Raw genomic sequence first — 16,643 nt, 5'->3', positions numbered from 1 at the left:
TTCAAAATTTGAAATAAAATCTCATTAATTTGCTTTGATTATTTTATCTAAATGATTTGTTTAAATTTAAAAGAGAAAAAACAAACACTTTAATTTTAGTAATTCAATATTTTTCTATAAATTCAAAATTTTCAAATGTTTATACATATTTAATTGATTTACATACACCCATGTAATACATGGGGCTCACACCTAGTATAAGATTATAAGATAAAGGAGATTGGCATTGGGAGTTAACTAGAAGATGTTTCTTCGGTTACGTCTATTCAACATGTTCTTGATAGTGCAATGATAATGGAGAGTAATCAAATGAAATGGAATAAACATAAACCGATCAAATTTAATATCTTAAGGTGGAGAGTAATTGGTTTAGATATATGGGCTGCTAGTGTTAGCCTTAAGGCTAAATCCGTCATTATATAACAAAGGCATTTATGTAATTTTCTGTCGTGTTAGTTATAGATTAGTTATGAAGTTTGTTAAGTCGTTTACTCTTTATGTCTGAATGTATATATGTAGCAAAAAGGTACATTTTGATTAATAAGAAGATTCACTCTGTTTCTCTCAATTTCTTTCATTTCTTTCTCTCTCAAATTCTACAACTAGGGCAATTCTGGATCGTATGGGGTTGGTTTTGATCCAATGACTCAGTTCTTTGCACTGTTTGTGATTGCTCATATTAAAACAATATCGAACGATCTTTCTGGTCTACAAAAATATATTTTTTACAAATGTTTTTCTTTTATTTTCGAAAGTCTATCTATTAACTCCAAAACTCGCTAATAATTGTTTTATTAAAGAAGCATGTAATTGCATTCCAAAAAGTGAAAAGAAGATCAAATTATCAATCCTTCTTGTTCTCGTAACTAAAAGGTAATGGCACAGACTTGAAAGCTCGATATTTCCCAACATTGTTCAGATGCTCATTCTCCAACCTGCATTTTTCTCCATCAACAACGAATCCTAACCAAGAAAAAATATACATTTCCGTCACTAAAAACACCAACCTGAAGAAGTTCCAAATACCACGACGAATGATCTCCAAACTAGTGAGAAAAGCTACTAAAGCTGTTCTATGGAGGAACGAAGCTTCATGAAAATCTAACACCGTTTGCACCCAAGCTAGCCTCAATATCACATTCACTACCTGCAAAAATCCGTCACATAATGGTGTCATGAAAATACCATTGGATTTTGAAAGAGAGAAAGTTGTTGCAAATTCTATATTACCATCGCTAAAAAGTAGATAGATCTATGGGGCAAAAGTAGTTTGTCTCTTAACCAAGGGTTTTCAGAGTTTCTACGTAGAAGTCCCCAGTCACACACCAAGTCCCAGTATGTGCCGAAAACTGTCGCGACACCCGAAGTGGATGTTGCGAGTATTTTCAATGCTAGTCCTTTCTTTTGAACATAAAATGTTCGTGAAATAACAGCAACAATTGTTGAGAAGTACTTGAGTGCATTCACAGCTTGACTCGAGTCTTCTCCTTCAAACAGGCGTCGCAAACACTGAGGGGTTGTTACATGTTAACAAAGTGTCACAATAAACATATATATGGAATATCATAATAAGCATGACATAACCAACAAAACGATTGACCAATATAAACTTATTCGTCATGAAAACTAATTAAAATCTAAAAGATATAAAGTCATTAGTGATGAATTATACATTTATGTCGTAATTTACCATTTTTATTGAATATACCTGGAGACATCGAATCCAATAAGGGATAATAGCGATGACTAAAGAAATGTTGTTGTAAACGCTACTTCCTCGACACCTACTAGATTCCCTGCTTTTGTAGTCTCCCCAACCGTAGTAGCATATATAGAACTGCAAGTTCCTGAATAACTGAACCTGAAATCATATATAGTTCGATCGATATTCTTATAAACATTTTGTCACGCCTGTAAGTGTAACTAAATTTGTAATATCTTCAAACTTACCTGACTAGTTAGTTGATCAGCCAAGAAAAAATCAGGAAGAGTAACCTTGTAGAGAGGAGCACAAATACAACGCCATATGCTGGCTATGAAGAAGAAACGATTTGTACGATAGACGATGTTAAACGGACAAAACGCTATCGAAAGTACAACCTGAAAAATCAAACTTACAACTAATCAACATAGTTTTTTGGTCAGAAGAAATTACAAGAGGGCAAAAGACTAATTTATTACCACGACTAATCCTAAAGGGAGTAGTTCAGTTAGAGTTCTGGAGCTTCTAGCACTTTCATCTATATCCATTTCAAGATTTGAGAGAATGGCTGCAAGAGTGAGTACTGATAGACCAGAACTGAGAAGTATGATTTCTCGATAACCTAATTCGGTATTTGGTTTGAAACCAAAAATGAAGGCATAATTGACACGATAACGCTTCCAAAAGTAGATGTTTCCGGCATACATTAACATATGTAACACGAGGAAGCCAAATATACTGTATAATGGAAATACATTAGTCATGTATTGATCGCGCCCTTCACTGTTGAGAAGGTCTCTAGCATGTATCATTAAGATTATTGCAATGATAAATGCTACCGAGTATCCCAAGAAGCAACCTGTATGAGATACATTATAGCATCAGAAGATTTGCGCGCGACACTTTGCATCATTTTATATATCGATGGGTCTAGACATTAGTGACGGATTTTTTCATTGGAGACAAATATAAATTCTCCCTACAAAGATAATATTGTCCACAACGTACCCGTAAAAAATGTTACTCTATGCTTGTCCGTTTTAGCTTTTGGACGTAAAGTTTTCATTCCTAGACTACGGTTTCCATTGCAGAAGTGTTCTATGTAAACAGATTCAACACTCTCCATGAGCTTAGAAACCTACATAAACACCATAAAAACGACTTATTTCATCGTTTTCTAATTTGAAAAACAACTAAATGTAAAGTCATAGATACATACCTCATCAGATTGTCTTAAGTATGATTTCTCAACCATCCCTAAATAATCCTTTGACGCGTTTCTTGATGTGATCTATACCAATAGAACTGTTAGATGTTGAATGCACATATGCGTACAAGTAGAAATAACTATGGAAATTGGAAAATCAAAAAATTTAGACCTTATCATACTTCTTCATGATCTTGGAGAAAGCCAATTGGTTCAAGAAGCTGTATAAAGAGAGTTACAAAAAAGAAAAGAACAGCTTAGACACTTAAACTGCATGAAAAAGCGTCGCTAGGATAAAGAGAGCAACCAAGATTATTACTAATATGCAAACAAATAGTTTGAGAATTATCCATGTTGCTTACGAGTAGCTTTTCAGTTGGCGAAGCTTTTGGTGGAACTCGATAAAAGCCTGCTTCAACTTTTGTTCTGCATTTCTGAGTTCTTTTTTACTAAATGAGAAGCTTAATTTTGAACTACCGAAAGCATTTTTCAACGATGACCTTGGTGTTTCTGGCATAACATTGATCTTTACATGATTTAGAACATCTAAAGAAACCATCTCCTGTTCTTTGTCCATTCTACCACTTCCTATTTTACGTTTGCCATTTCCTTCCCCATGCAATTTTGTTTCTTGAATCACATCTGACAGAAAACGTCAAAAATTTACTTAAGCGTCACAAATGACAACCGTCACTAAAACATAACTATAGTGTCGCAAATAACCTGTGATTTGTTCATTGGCGAATCGAGAGGAAAATATAGGAGATGAACTGCAGAAAAGAGGATCTTCAACTTTGATTCGAAGAGCAATAAGAGCGTTCATTTGTTTACTCAATTCCTCAGCTTCGATCACCATCTCCCCTACCTTTTCCTTATAGAAATCGATCACTTTGTTGAACTCATCATCAAGTTTTCTGAAAAACCCTAGCTCAGACTCTCCGGCGTCCTGCGATGACCGGAGGAAAACAGTCCGGTAGTTCTCCTCCGATTGCTGCATTGCACTTACCAGAATCACTTCATCCTCTTTATCCTTGTTATTAGAATTGCCATTTGTTAGTCCACCGAAGGCTTTGTGAAGAGACACCTTTCTCTTCCGTGATGAACCTTTTGATGGCAGTGGTGGGTTTGCCTGATACCCAGGGGTTGACTCGTTTTGCTGCAGTCGCCGGAAAATCAAGATTTCTTTAATGAGAATCTTGAGGTGGTTGTAGTTCATGTATGCTGCCTGCCATTCCGGCACCATTTGTGAAGCAAATTCCTTCCCAAACTTCATTTTTCAGGTTGTTTAACTGGTAAAGATCGATGCAATGATCAAGTAGAGCTTATATAAACATTGGTAGCATTGAAAGATAATATTTATTAAGGTAGAACATGGAGACAAATATGTCCACTCAAATGAAAAAAACAAAATTGAAGATCTCACTTGGTAGAACCGCCGTCCAGTCACATTCGAAGTCAGCACCTTGGGCTGGCGGCATCTCGCAGTCATCTCCTGGGGTTTTAGCCGTGCCATTTCATGGCAGCTTCTTCAATGGCGTTTCCGACCTCCGCCCCTTCCAGTGCAGCAAAACGGCGGTGACAGGGATCCTTTTCTCCTCTCCGATGACTGTTTTCATCGAAGATCAACAGTCTTTTTCATGGTTCTTCTTGCTTGATGCCAAGCAAATTTCCCGTCGAATCCAAACAAATGACCGAATCCTTGGTATAACTACTTTTAATATTATTTAAGTATTAAGTTCAAACGAAGGTATCACCTACTTTTAAACAATATCCATTAAATTGTCGATTAGTTATGTTCTAAGACTGTCTTAATTAACACTTTTATCTTTTTGATAATGGATCGATGGGATTTTGAAGACCGCATATAAGCATGTAGATTATCCCGTTAATCACGAGGTAATGTTTATTAATCATTTTATTAGTTATAAGATAAGATAATCCTTAAAATAATTCCCTACTTACCATGTTTTGCGAAACGACACCGTTATAAGGTTTAGTTCGTTGAGGGTCGTTAATTTTGGACAAGGGGAATAAGGAAACAAATGATCCGAGTTTGGAGAGAGCTTTTTGCCAAATCTAGGGTTCTTATTTTTAGTTTACCCCCATAATCATACCAACAATGTGGAGATCGAGAAACATAGCGACATTGTTTGTGGTGGTGATATTAGGGTTAGCTTCAACACCAATAATCGTAAAGGGGATGAGATTCGATTTGAAAACAGGAGCCACGAAATGCATAACGGAGGACATCAAAATCAATGCAATGACCGTCGGCAAGTATAGCGTCGTCAAGCGTGTCCAAGGTTTCTCTTTGCCTGAATCGGATCGCGTCACTGTCAGGGTCAGTTCCCCACATCATTTTGTTTTTCAAGCGTGGATTGATTCTTAGCTTCGATCAATTTCTGTATGGAAACTAATTAAACCGGGATTAGTAAGCAATTCAGGATTCTAGCTTCTTTATTCTCTTAAATATCTAGCATGTTTGCTTCTTTTAGGGTTTTAAATCAGCTTTTATCTGTGTGAGCCTCATCATTTTTTTTGCTTCAACTGTAATGCAAACAAACGAGCGACCATTGCATAAACAGAGTAATTTTCGACATAACTGCATAGCTGATAGTTGTAAATGTATTATGTGAGCTTCGACCTGTATGCTTAACAGTGAGAATGTAATGGCTATGGAAGTAGGAAAATTTTGGAACATTCTCTTGACAATATTATTGTGAAATATGGGATTAGTGTTTAAGGGTTATTGTGTGATATGATATGTGTATATAATATAGGTAACTTCACCGCTTGGGAACAATTATCACTATGCAGATCGAAGAGATTCTGGTAATTTTGCATTCACTGCTGGTGAGGCTGGTGATTACATGGCCTGTTTCTGGGCTGCTAAACAATCTCCACAGAAGACACTGTCAATTGATTTCGAGTGGAAGTCAGGCCTGGCTGCAAAAGACTGGTCTAAAGTCGCTAAAAAAGGCCAGGTTGAAGTAAGTTTTCTTTTCATCTTGCATCTGGTAATTAGAATAGTAGCAGACCTTAATAAACTAGATTAGTGGTAATTGAAACAAAAATTAAATATTTTCTTCTTTTCTCTCTAAATCCTTCCAATTTGGAAGGAAAGTTATTCTTCCATTTCTTTCTATTGTCCTTCATAAAAACACAATTTTACAAAAATATTCAATGTTTTGAATGTGACAAAGATCGTCAATATACAATAATGCTTACTATCAATAATATTTTGTGCAAAACATAGCATGACCTTCCTTTTTTGTGTCCCAACACCTCATTTGAAAAATGGTACATCGGAATGCAGAATTCAGATGATTAATAATCCTACCAAACCTTACTAACCACAATCACGGATGAATTGAATGCTGGAGATGTCACAGATGATTAATGAAAAATCCCAACCAAGAATCAAGTTTTGTAACGGAAAGTAAACATCATAATATCAAATTATAGATGTGAAGAGAAATGGCTTCATTCATGTTACTAGTCATTTACATTATATGAAGAGAAACATCATAATTTTCATGAAATTTAAGATATGAAGAGAAAATGGCTTCATATATGTTAACGTGTAGCTGTTTGTGACAGATGATGGAACTTGAGTTGAAGAAATTGTATGATTCAGTCACCACTGTCCACGAGGAGATGTACAATCTTCGAGAGAGGTAAACATCACAACTTACCTACCTTATTTTTTGTTTCTCCAAAAAGTAAAAACCTATGCTGCACATGCGTGTGGTGTTGTAGGGAGGAAACGATGCAACATCTAATACGATCAACTAATTCCAAGATGGCAACTTTCAGCTTTTGCTCCCTTGTTGTTTGCTTATCAGTTGCTGCCCTTCAGCTATGGCATTTGAAGTCATTTTTTCAGAGGAAGAAGCTCATTTAATTTACTTACTTCTTCCTCCCTTTTTTTCTTATCATATCATACATTATATTCATTTACTTTTCTTCTTCTTTTATAATGTTTAATTTACAAAACCGTGATACCAGCTCTCCAAATTCAGAAACCTCTGTAAATTATCACAAACTGAAATTTTTCACATCTATGATTCATTCCTTCGTACATGTATTTTTGTGTATGTCACACACCCCATTTTGCTGAATTCATCACATTATAAGAGTGTTTAAAATATCTTAACATCACAATCCTTTTTAGCATATTATATAATGTTTTACCTGCAAAATCTTTGCAACATTTCAACCTGCATATAAAAAAACCAGTACCTGAATAGATTCATGAATCTTAAACTCATCACATATAAGAAAGAAAGTGCAAGATTTTGAGTTTGTCAAAGAAAACCAAGAATACAGCAAGATTGCATATTATGTGATTCACATTAGAAGATTCAAGGTGTGCTGAAATCATACTTTCAAAGATCCAAAAGCTTAAAAGCTTGGGACTTTTATATTAATAGAAACAAAAACCAAACGAAACAATACCAAAGGCAAACCACACACTCAAACATAAAGAAACATCAAAGATAGAAACCAGTTGTTTACGATGGCCACCCCTTTATTCATACTAGTGGTAGTAGCTTATGAACCCAACAAACCAAACTTCACTTCAATCTTCATTCATCATAATGCTTGCGGTGGTGGTGCCTATGCTTCTTCTTCTCATCATCATCATCAGAGTCATTATCTCCCTGCAAATTCATTGCAAATATCAGTCTCTCTCATGTAAAATCTGCATATGATTCTCATTGTTGCAGATGACATAAATGGCAAAAAGAAAAGAGCATGCTGGAATGTTATAAGCTGATGATGCTTTCACAAACACAGTCTTTCCACAAAAAGAGACAATGTAGGATACATCAGCATTAACACTTAGTTCGGGTATTCTAGCTCCAAAAGACTTGTTTACATTGATATATAACGTAATGGGATTGAAGTTATTGAAACAAGTCCTCTACTCGACCAACATACAATAAGATTCATGCTTTACCACCAACCCTTTACCTATTAACAATTCTTTGCCAAATGTCAATTCAATCTAATTAAGCTTCTAAACTAATTTAAGACGAAAACTGATTATAGCAAACACTTGATTTCTAGATCAAAGGCATAACAATGTCAAGGATCTGAGTATACAGGTAAAATCACATGAAATAACATAAATAAAATAGCCATGGTGCAATAGATTTATAGAACTTACATATTTATTACGACCACCATGACCGTGACCTTCATCTTCATCATCGCTTCGCCGACCATAACTAGGTTTAGGGTATTCTTCCTCAGTCTTCCTGCCATACCCGGATCCATACTCAGAAACCGGCTCCTCCTGCCTACGCCCATATCCAGATTCATACTCCGGAGTTGGCTCCTCCTGCCTCCGTCCATACCCAGATCCGTACTCAGAAGTCGGCTCCTCCTGCTTCCTGCCATAACCAGATCCATACTCAGATGAGGGCTCTTCCTGCCTCCGACCATAACCGGATCCATATTCAGAAGTAGGTTCCTCTTGTCTCCGACCATAACCAGATCCATATTCTGGAGTAGGTTCCTCCTGTCTCCGACCGTAACCAGATTCATATTCAGGAGTAGGTTCCTCCTGCCTCCGACCATAACCAGATCCGTATTCAGGAGTAGGCTCCTCCTGCCTCCGCCCATAACCAGATCCGTACTCAGAAGTGGGCTCTTCGGGACGCCGACCATACCCAGATCCGTATTCAGAAGAAGGCTCTTCAGGTTTCCGTCCATAGCCAGATCCATACGCGGAAGTAGGCTCCTCAGGCCTACCATAACCAGATCCACCGCCGTGACCTCCACCGTATTGAGGAGTCACAGCAGGGGTATGGCCAGGGCGCGGCTTGCGACGAGCATAGTTCTTGTATTCATTGTCAAGGGCTTCTTCGCCGTAGGCACTTGGCTCGGCGTAGGAGGAATAGTTAGATCTTTCATAGTCGAAGCCGCCGGAGGAAGTTGAGGTGGGAGCGTAGCAAGTTTCCTCAGAAGGAGGGAGAGGACGGCCATAGGTGAGGTGGATGTCGTAGCCTCCTCCGTACGGAGTTGAATCGTAGTCATCAAAGTCATCGACATCGTCGCCGGATTCGTAGTGGTGACCTTTCGGGTAGTAAGACATGATTGGTGGTAAGCGCTTTTGGGGGATTTCGATTTTTCCGTGATCAGATCCAAATCACGACCGACGCTTTTATCAGTGAAATGTAAAAAAAGTCAGCATACAATAATTGATATTTTATTTTATAAAAGGGAGTCGATTAGTATTTAACTTTTAATTATCATATTTTAAAAAGAGTATATTTATTAAACTAATAGCTATGAAGTAGTATTTTTAACAAAATGATCAGTTTCTATTTAGCAAAATAACCGGTTATTTTGGAACATATTATTTGTGACATAACTTCTCGGTATGTAATTGTGGAGAATCCAAGTTTAAGAGGGTGTTTGGTTTAATTTTTTAAATGATTTTTTATTTTATCTTTTAGAAAAAGTCTCAAAAAATGTTTGGCAAAGGAAAAAGGACTTTTGTAAATGATTTTTCTCATAGAGTAATTTGAGTCTTTTTGAAAAGTCACGATTACCTGATTTTTCCCAACTTTTCATCAGCTAAAAATATTAAATTACCAATATACCCCTCATCTACCCTAAACATGTCCTTTTTTGTCATTTTACATGTAAAAGTTAAACCAACACTTTAATTTTTGACTTTTTCCGTTCAAAAGTCAATCCAAACACATTTTAAAAAATAACTTTTGTAAAAAGTTCTTTTACAAAAAGTCCTTTTACAAAAAGGACTTTTGTCCCACAAAAGCTAAGCCAAACACCCCCTAAGCTTCCAATACAACTTGTTATGACTAGGGCCGGCCAAAACCCAGGGCAACAAATTTTTATAGTGAAACGACCCGAAAATTTCATTTTTAATATAACCAAAAATCATAAAACTGAGTATATCATAATAAGACTATGCGCTGCGTATCTCAAAACCATACTAAAATGTTGTAAAAAGAAAATTGTGTCACAACTGTATCAAACATATCTAAGAAAACTGAATAAAATCCCAGGATAAAAACTGAAGTTGTGGTGTGTGCGATGCCATCATCCCGAGCTCTTCCCTTTGCTTGCGGAAGTACCTGAAACCAAAACTGAGACTGTAAGCGCGAAGCTTAGTGAGCTCCCCCAAACTACCACATACCACACAATAACATATAAAGCACATACTGGGCCTTGCCCACTGCATCGGACCGAATTCCGGCTAACTGGGGCCTTGCCCCTACATCGGACCGAAGTCCGAAGCTAACTGGAACATCGGACCGAAGTCCGAAGCTGACTGGGACCTTCGTCCCTTACATCGAATCGAAGTCCGAAGCTGACTGGGACCTCTGTCCCCTACATCGGTGTAGCACCTGGTTTCCGGTATGTGAATTTTATTTGAGCATTGCCCTAATTTAGCCTTAGACTCGGCGAGTCATAGGGTCCGACTCGCCGAGTAGGGACGAGACTCAGGACGCGTTTTAAGTAGGCGACTCGACGAGTCCATATCCTGGACTCGGCGAGTCACCGCTGCGGGATGAAACCCTAAGTTTCAAGGGTTTGCACCCTATTTAAACTCTCATTCCGCCCCAACTCGTCCCCATTCACCCCCAGAACTCCCCCTACATCGTTTTCCCTTGTTTCCTTGAGAGTTTGAGGTATTCTTGGTGTGTTCTTGAAGGTTTTGAAGAGTAAGAGGAGTAGATCAAGAAGAGGAGAAGGAGATCAGCCATCCTTGTGTCATTTCAACTTTTCCTTTGAGGTATAACCCGTTTTCCCCTTGATTCTATGCTTAAAACTTCATTTGGGTCCTTCTTGGTCAATTCCCCAAGTTTGCATGTTCATTATATGTTGTAATAAGGCGTTTGGCCTTTGGATCTATGTAAGATTGAGCTCCAGGAGCTCAGATCTGTTAGCTTTCTGGCCTCATGAGGCTTGTTAGCCCTAGATCTACCATTTTGAACCTTATAATCCATATTGGTGAATGTCCACACGTAAAGTTGGAAACTTTACGTGTGATTCGTGTCCTAGAAGTCCAGATCTATGAATGGCATGGTCTGGAACCGAGCAAATCGGTATATTTAAGGAGTGCATGGCGACGACTCGGCGAGTCGCATAGGTGACTCGGCGAGTCTGGTCGCGAGTCACCGAATTGGTCCCTTCTTCGTGTGTCGAGTTGAGCCTTGAGTCACAGGGGGTGACTCGGTGAGTTGGGAGCTGAACTCACCCATGATAGGACTCGGCGAGTCAATGCCCTGACTCGGCGAGTCCAAGGCAATCTTCATAGCTCAAGAACAGACTCGGCGAGCTGTTCATACGACTCGGCGAGTCTCAGCATAAAGTGTTCATTGGATGAAGATGAACTCGACGAGTTGTTCATACAACTCGGCGAGTAGGATGAGGGTGTTGAATGGCAGTTGGAAGGTGAACTCGTCGAGTCATAGCCCGACTCGACGAGTAGAACCAGGGACCCAGGATATTGGTTTGCTAGGGACTCGGCGAGTGGTGATCCACTCGGCGAGTCGGGTCAACTGAAAGTTGACTCCAGCTTTGGCTTAGAGTTAATCCAGGGGTAAAATGGTCATTTTACCTAAAGGACAGTTAGCAGTGTTTGATTGAGTATGTCGTGGAAATTGCAGCCGGAGGACTCCCGGAGCAGCAGCAGTCAGTTAGTTCCCGATCAGTTCAGCAGCTACTTCGAGGTGAGTTACCTTCCAGTAGCGGTGGGTCTAAGGCCACAATGCCGACCCACCAGTAGGAGTTGTATGATAGATGATTGTCTTTGTGATATCATCTAAGTTCGCTAGTACCTGACATGTTATATGCTAGCATGATATGCTGTATGTGATAGTAGTAGAGTCTGGTTGTTCGGACCGAAGGGTAGTCAGACACCCCAGATACGTCTGACAGTATGTGACGATATGTATGCATGCTGGCTTGTTATGTTATATGTGATCGTAGTAGTAGGGGTGAAATAGTCCCCGAGGATCGGTTGTTAGGACCGATGGGTAGTCAGCACCCCAGAATGGCTTGACACGGGTAAGACGGCACCCCAGAATGGCCGTATGGGTAGGTCAGCACCCCAGAATGGCTTGACACGGGTAAGACGGCACCCCAGAATGGCCGTATGGGTAGGTCGGCACCCCAGAATGGCCGTACCGGGTAGTCAGGCACCCCAGAATAGCCTGGCAGTATATATGTTATGTGTTTTGTATGGTATGCGGTACGTTGGGGGAACTCACTAAGCTTTGTGCTTACGTTTTCAGTTTTGTTTTCAGGTACCTCTACATCGAAGGGGAAGGAGCCGACGCGGTAGCGGCACGTCATACACACACTCTTCGGTTTCCGCATTTATGAGACTTACTGGGATTGTACTCTGATATTTTGGTGGGATGTACGGTTTGACTTTTGAGAACATGGTTGCAATGTGTTATGGTGTGAACAAACAATGTTTCTTTTATTTAGACAACTTTTTATTTATTACTGTTTTTCTAAAGTAAAAAAAAAAAAAAAAAATTTGGGTCGTTACAAGTTGGTATCAGAGCCCTGGTTTGAGGGATTCGGACACGCCTTCGGGAGTGTTGGACTCAAACCGAGGGATTGAAAGATTTTTCCAAAAGAAATTATTCTTTAAAACCCGGAAAAGAGTCACGAGAAAGAGTAAAGTGTGTGACGTGCGCAACCGGCCGAGCTCAAGTAAGTATTCCCCATAGTACCCATACAAGTTTATGTTATGTTTATCAGCTTTATGAATATTGCATGCTAGAATAGGCTAAGGATCTAGGAGTGATGCCTTATGTGCCTGTTTATTTGTTGCAGCTTATTGAATATTGCATGCTAGAATTGAGTAGACAGCAGTAGGGTAGCCTGTTTAGGTTATGCCTGATAGTATGAGCTTAGCATCCTATGTTAAGTGTCGTTTCTTGTTTTAAGAACAGTTTTGGCTTGAGTCTGTTTTTCCTTATCCGAATGCTGCTCGCTTCGTGCTCGGTGGGATTCTGAGTAATGGGAGTGAGCCACTAGGTAAACACGTCACACCACATGTAATCGGGGTTGAATAATCCCAAAGTATTGGAACTGGCCCTATTGCGCAGCTCTTGTTTGAGTCCAACCGTTGTAGGGACGGGCCTTTTACTTGAAGGATGATCTAATCCTCATCACAGGTGGTGGTGTTTAGGTGGTGGCTAACTGGCATTATGAGGAGACCTACAGCAGCTGAGGACCAGTTGTGTTGAACTTGAGTTCTCCCTAGGGCAAGTCTAGGGTGAGAATATCGGAGAGTAGCAGTAGTAGAGGGGAGTTGGTGGAGTCGAGGAATTTCTCGGAGAAGGTACGGATAGATGTGGAAGGTAGTATGGGCCCGTACTACTGAAAGCAGAGGATCCGTACCCGAGCCGAGGAAGGCCAAGACGAGACCAAGGAACCTGTAAGTAGTTGAGATCCCTCAGAAAGTAGCAGTACCACTAATGATTATTATCGATGTTTTACAGAATGGTGGTACTTCGACCGAGACCGACAGATGGCGGGTCAGGAGAGGGGTCAGGTTCGGGATCTGGCACCGAGCCGATTGAGGAGAGGCTACGTGAGTTCATCACATCGGAGATCACTAGGGGCATCCTTGAGTCGACCCCCATCATCTTTGGGTCGATCAAGGAAGGGATCGTGGAGATGATGGAAGATCGCCTACGGGCATTCAGGAGCGACTTGGCCTCTAGCCAGTCAGGATCTCGCACACTGTCCTTCAAGGACTTCAGGAGCAGTGGTGCGCCGGATTTCCATGGGGTGAAGGACCCCATTGTCGCCAGGCGGTGGATTGCGGATATCGAGTCTGCCCAGTTGATCAGCTTCTGCCCCGAGGGGTCGAAGGTGAGGTACGCAGCAGGATGTTTACGGGACCGGGCCCGAGATTGGTGGGAGTCAGTGGGTGACTCGATGGGAGCCTCGGCTATCGAGGCAATGACCTGGTCGGACTTTGTGGCTAGGTTCAGGGCAGAGTTTGCGCCAGCGGTCGAGCTTCAGCAGCTGGCCAGGGAGTTCTTAGACATGAGGCAGACGACAGAGACCGTGGCGGAGATCACCGCCAAGTTTCGGGAGAGGGCTTTGTTGGTGCCCCAGTATGCAGGTGACGAGGATATGAGGAGGACTCGTTACCATGATATGCTACGAGCTGACATTCGGGAGCATGTTAGTTTTTCGGCTTGCCCTACCCTGGATTCCATGATTGCCAGGGCTAGGGAGAGGGAGATAGATTTGGAGCACATCCGGAAACGGAAACTTGAGAATGGTCAGTCATCGGGGGCTTCGGGGAAGAAGCCCAAGGGATCAGATGGGAGGCCGAAAGGCCAGTCGGGACCGAGCCGCTGCGGGAGGTGCGGCAGGTCGCACGAGGGGGCGTGCAGGATGGGATCGTCAGGCTGCTACAAGTGCGGCAAGTTCGGGCATATCAGCAGGGATTGCACTGCTCCTGCGACCGTTATTCAGACATCGGAGTTGCTGTGTTTCCACTGCAACCAGAGGGGCCACAAGAAGGCCAATTGCCCCATGTTGACAGCTTCAGCGCCAGTGAAGGCGCCAGCTCCAGCGACCCTGCGGATCACGGATGGCCGTCAGGGCAAGGCAGAGGCTCCAGTGGTGAGGAGTCGGGCATTTCAGTTGACTGCCGAGGAGGCCCGCGCCGCGCCCGATGTGGTGACGGGTATGATTCCTTCTTTCTATCTTTTATTTTACATTGTTATGATATTGATATGTGCTCCGTGTGTATACATGTGTATTAGGATCGTTCCATGTGAACGGCATCCCGGTTCAGGTATTGTTCGACTCGGGTGCATCCCGATCGTTCGTTTCTCTTGCTCTTAGCAAGAGATTTCATGAGACTTCAGGCGAGTTAGATTTCCCGTTAGAGGTAGAGATTGCCGATGATCGATCGGTGCGAGCATCGATGGTGTTTCGAGATTGTGTCCTGCGACTGTTTGAGGAGTGTTACCTGGTAGACTTGGTTCCCATTCCATTGTGTGGGAACAAGGTGATTATTGGTATGGATTGGTTGAGCCCTAATGGGGCAGTGATAGATTGCGCACAGCAGCTAGTGCGAGTCAAGACCCCAAGCGGGGGAGAGTTGGTGATTCATGGAGAGCGGCCGCAGTGTGGACCCACTGTATGTTCCGCAGCGAGGGCTAGGCGCTACCTTCAGCAGGGATGCGCGGGTTATGTCGCGTACGTGATGGACACCCGGGAGGCGGGTAAGGCAACCGTGAGCGAGGTCCCGGTGGTTCGAGATTTTGCTGATGTTTTTCCGGAGGAACTACCTGGGATACCTCCGGAGCGACAGGTGGAGTTCAGGATTGACCTCGTTCCCGGTGCGGCTCCGATAGCCAAAGCACCGTATCGGTTGGCTCCTCCCGAGATGCAGGAGTTGTCTACGCAGCTGCAGGAGCTGCTGGACAAGGGATTTATTCGGCCGAGCAGTTCGCCCTGGGGAGCCCCGATTCTGTTTGTGAAGAAGAAGGATGGGTCGCACCGGATGTGTATAGATTATCGGGAGCTGAACAAGGTAACGGTGAAGAACCGTTACCCGCTCCCGAGGATTGATGACCTCTTTGACCAGCTTCAGGGTGCATCTTGGTTCTCCAAGATTGATTTGCGTTCGGGTTATCATCAGATGAGGGTCAGGGAGGAGGATACGCAGAAGACCGCATTTCGGACGCGCTATGGCCATTTCGAGTTTGTGGTGATGCCGTTTGGGCTCACCAATGCTCCTGCCGCGTTCATGGACCTCATGAATCGTGTATGCAGACCGATGCTGGACCGGTCTGTGATAGTCTTTATCGATGATATCTTGGTTTACTCCAAGACCCGGGAGGAACATGAGGAGCATTTGAGAGAGGTGTTAGAGACCCTGAGGAGGGAGAGCTTGTATGCCAAGTTCTCCAAGTGTGAGTTTTGGTTGCGCGAGGTGCAATTTCTGGGGCACCTCGTCAACCAGAACGGGATTCTGGTCGATCCGGCCAAGGTTGAGGCCGTGATGAGATGGGAGGTTCCGAAGTCCCCATCTGAGATTCGGAGCTTCCTAGGATTGGCAGGCTACTATCGGAGATTTATCCAGGATTTCTCCAAGATAGCCGTGCCCCTGACGCGACTGACGAAGAAAGCCGTGGTCTTTCGGTGGGGACCCGAGCAGCAGGCTGCATTTGAGACGCTGAGACAGAGATTGTGTGAGGCGCCGATCTTAGCCCTGCCGGAGGGCGTAGAGGATTTCGTGGTTTATTGCGATGCGTCCATTTCTGGGTTGGGCGCGGTGCTGATGCAAAGGGGGCATGTCATTGCTTACGCTTCAAGGCAGCTCAAGCCTCACGAGGCGAACTACCCGACGCACGATTTGGAGTTGGGGGCGGTGGTATTTGCCCTCAAGATTTGGCGACATTACCTCTATGGGGTTCGGTGTACCATCTACACGGACCACAAGAGCTTGAGGTACCTCATGGACCAGCCGAATCTGAACATGAGGCAGCGTCGGTGGTTGGATGTGGTGAAGGATTATGATTGCGAGATCCTTTACCACCCGGGAAAGGCCAATGTGGTGGCCGATGCGCTTAGCCGCAAGACGGCGCCGATCAGGGACGCCTGTTTGAGGATGACTGTGGTGACTCCCCTGTTGGAGCAGATTCGGGAAGCTCAACAGGAGGCTATCAAGGAGGAGCATCGGAAGAACGAGCGCGTAGTAGG

General features: G+C 42.5%; 3 protein-coding genes across 8 annotated transcripts; 1 reads left to right on the top strand and 2 right to left on the bottom strand.

Moving 5' to 3' along the window:
- Nucleotides 1-673: 673 nt before the first annotated feature.
- LOC111920040 (phosphate transporter PHO1 homolog 9) lies at nucleotides 674-4,495 on the bottom strand. 6 transcript variants are annotated; one of them, XM_023915605.3, is made up of 11 exons: nucleotides 3,615-4,495; nucleotides 3,272-3,518; nucleotides 3,082-3,130; nucleotides 2,922-2,993; nucleotides 2,711-2,840; nucleotides 2,182-2,561; nucleotides 1,951-2,100; nucleotides 1,709-1,861; nucleotides 1,231-1,509; nucleotides 1,008-1,147; nucleotides 674-935 (listed from the first exon to the last, which is right to left on the bottom strand). In XM_023915605.3, exons 1-11 carry the CDS (start codon nucleotides 4,180-4,182, stop codon nucleotides 845-847), a joined length of 2,259 nt encoding a protein of 752 aa, XP_023771373.1. In that variant the 5' UTR covers nucleotides 4,183-4,495; the 3' UTR covers nucleotides 674-844. The 6 variants fall into 6 exon arrangements, with proteins under 6 accessions (XP_023771373.1, XP_023771375.1, XP_023771372.1 ...); XM_023915607.3 differs by having other exon boundaries at nucleotides 3,272-3,476; XM_023915604.3 differs by having other exon boundaries at nucleotides 3,272-3,551; nucleotides 3,633-4,495.
- A 425-nt stretch (nucleotides 4,496-4,920) lies between these two features.
- LOC111920049 (transmembrane emp24 domain-containing protein p24delta9) lies at nucleotides 4,921-6,992 on the top strand. Its single transcript, XM_023915619.3, has 4 exons — nucleotides 4,921-5,250; nucleotides 5,690-5,899; nucleotides 6,510-6,586; nucleotides 6,669-6,992. Exons 1-4 carry the CDS (start codon nucleotides 5,029-5,031, stop codon nucleotides 6,811-6,813), a joined length of 654 nt encoding a protein of 217 aa, XP_023771387.1. The 5' UTR covers nucleotides 4,921-5,028; the 3' UTR covers nucleotides 6,814-6,992.
- A 241-nt stretch (nucleotides 6,993-7,233) lies between these two features.
- Nucleotides 7,234-9,071, bottom strand: LOC111920047 (uncharacterized protein At5g39570). The gene is made up of 2 exons (XM_023915618.3): nucleotides 8,083-9,071; nucleotides 7,234-7,573 (listed from the first exon to the last, which is right to left on the bottom strand). The coding sequence occupies exons 1-2, from the start codon at nucleotides 9,010-9,012 to the stop codon at nucleotides 7,499-7,501; spliced, it is 1,005 nt and encodes a 334-aa protein (XP_023771386.1). The 5' UTR covers nucleotides 9,013-9,071; the 3' UTR covers nucleotides 7,234-7,498.
- Between the last annotated feature and the right edge of the window lie 7,572 nt (nucleotides 9,072-16,643).

This window comes from Lactuca sativa, chromosome 2 (genome assembly GCF_002870075.4).
Source record: "Lactuca sativa cultivar Salinas chromosome 2, Lsat_Salinas_v11, whole genome shotgun sequence".
NCBI lineage: Eukaryota > Viridiplantae > Streptophyta > Magnoliopsida > Asterales > Asteraceae > Lactuca > Lactuca sativa.
This window is presented reverse-complemented; position numbering and strand designations above follow the sequence as displayed.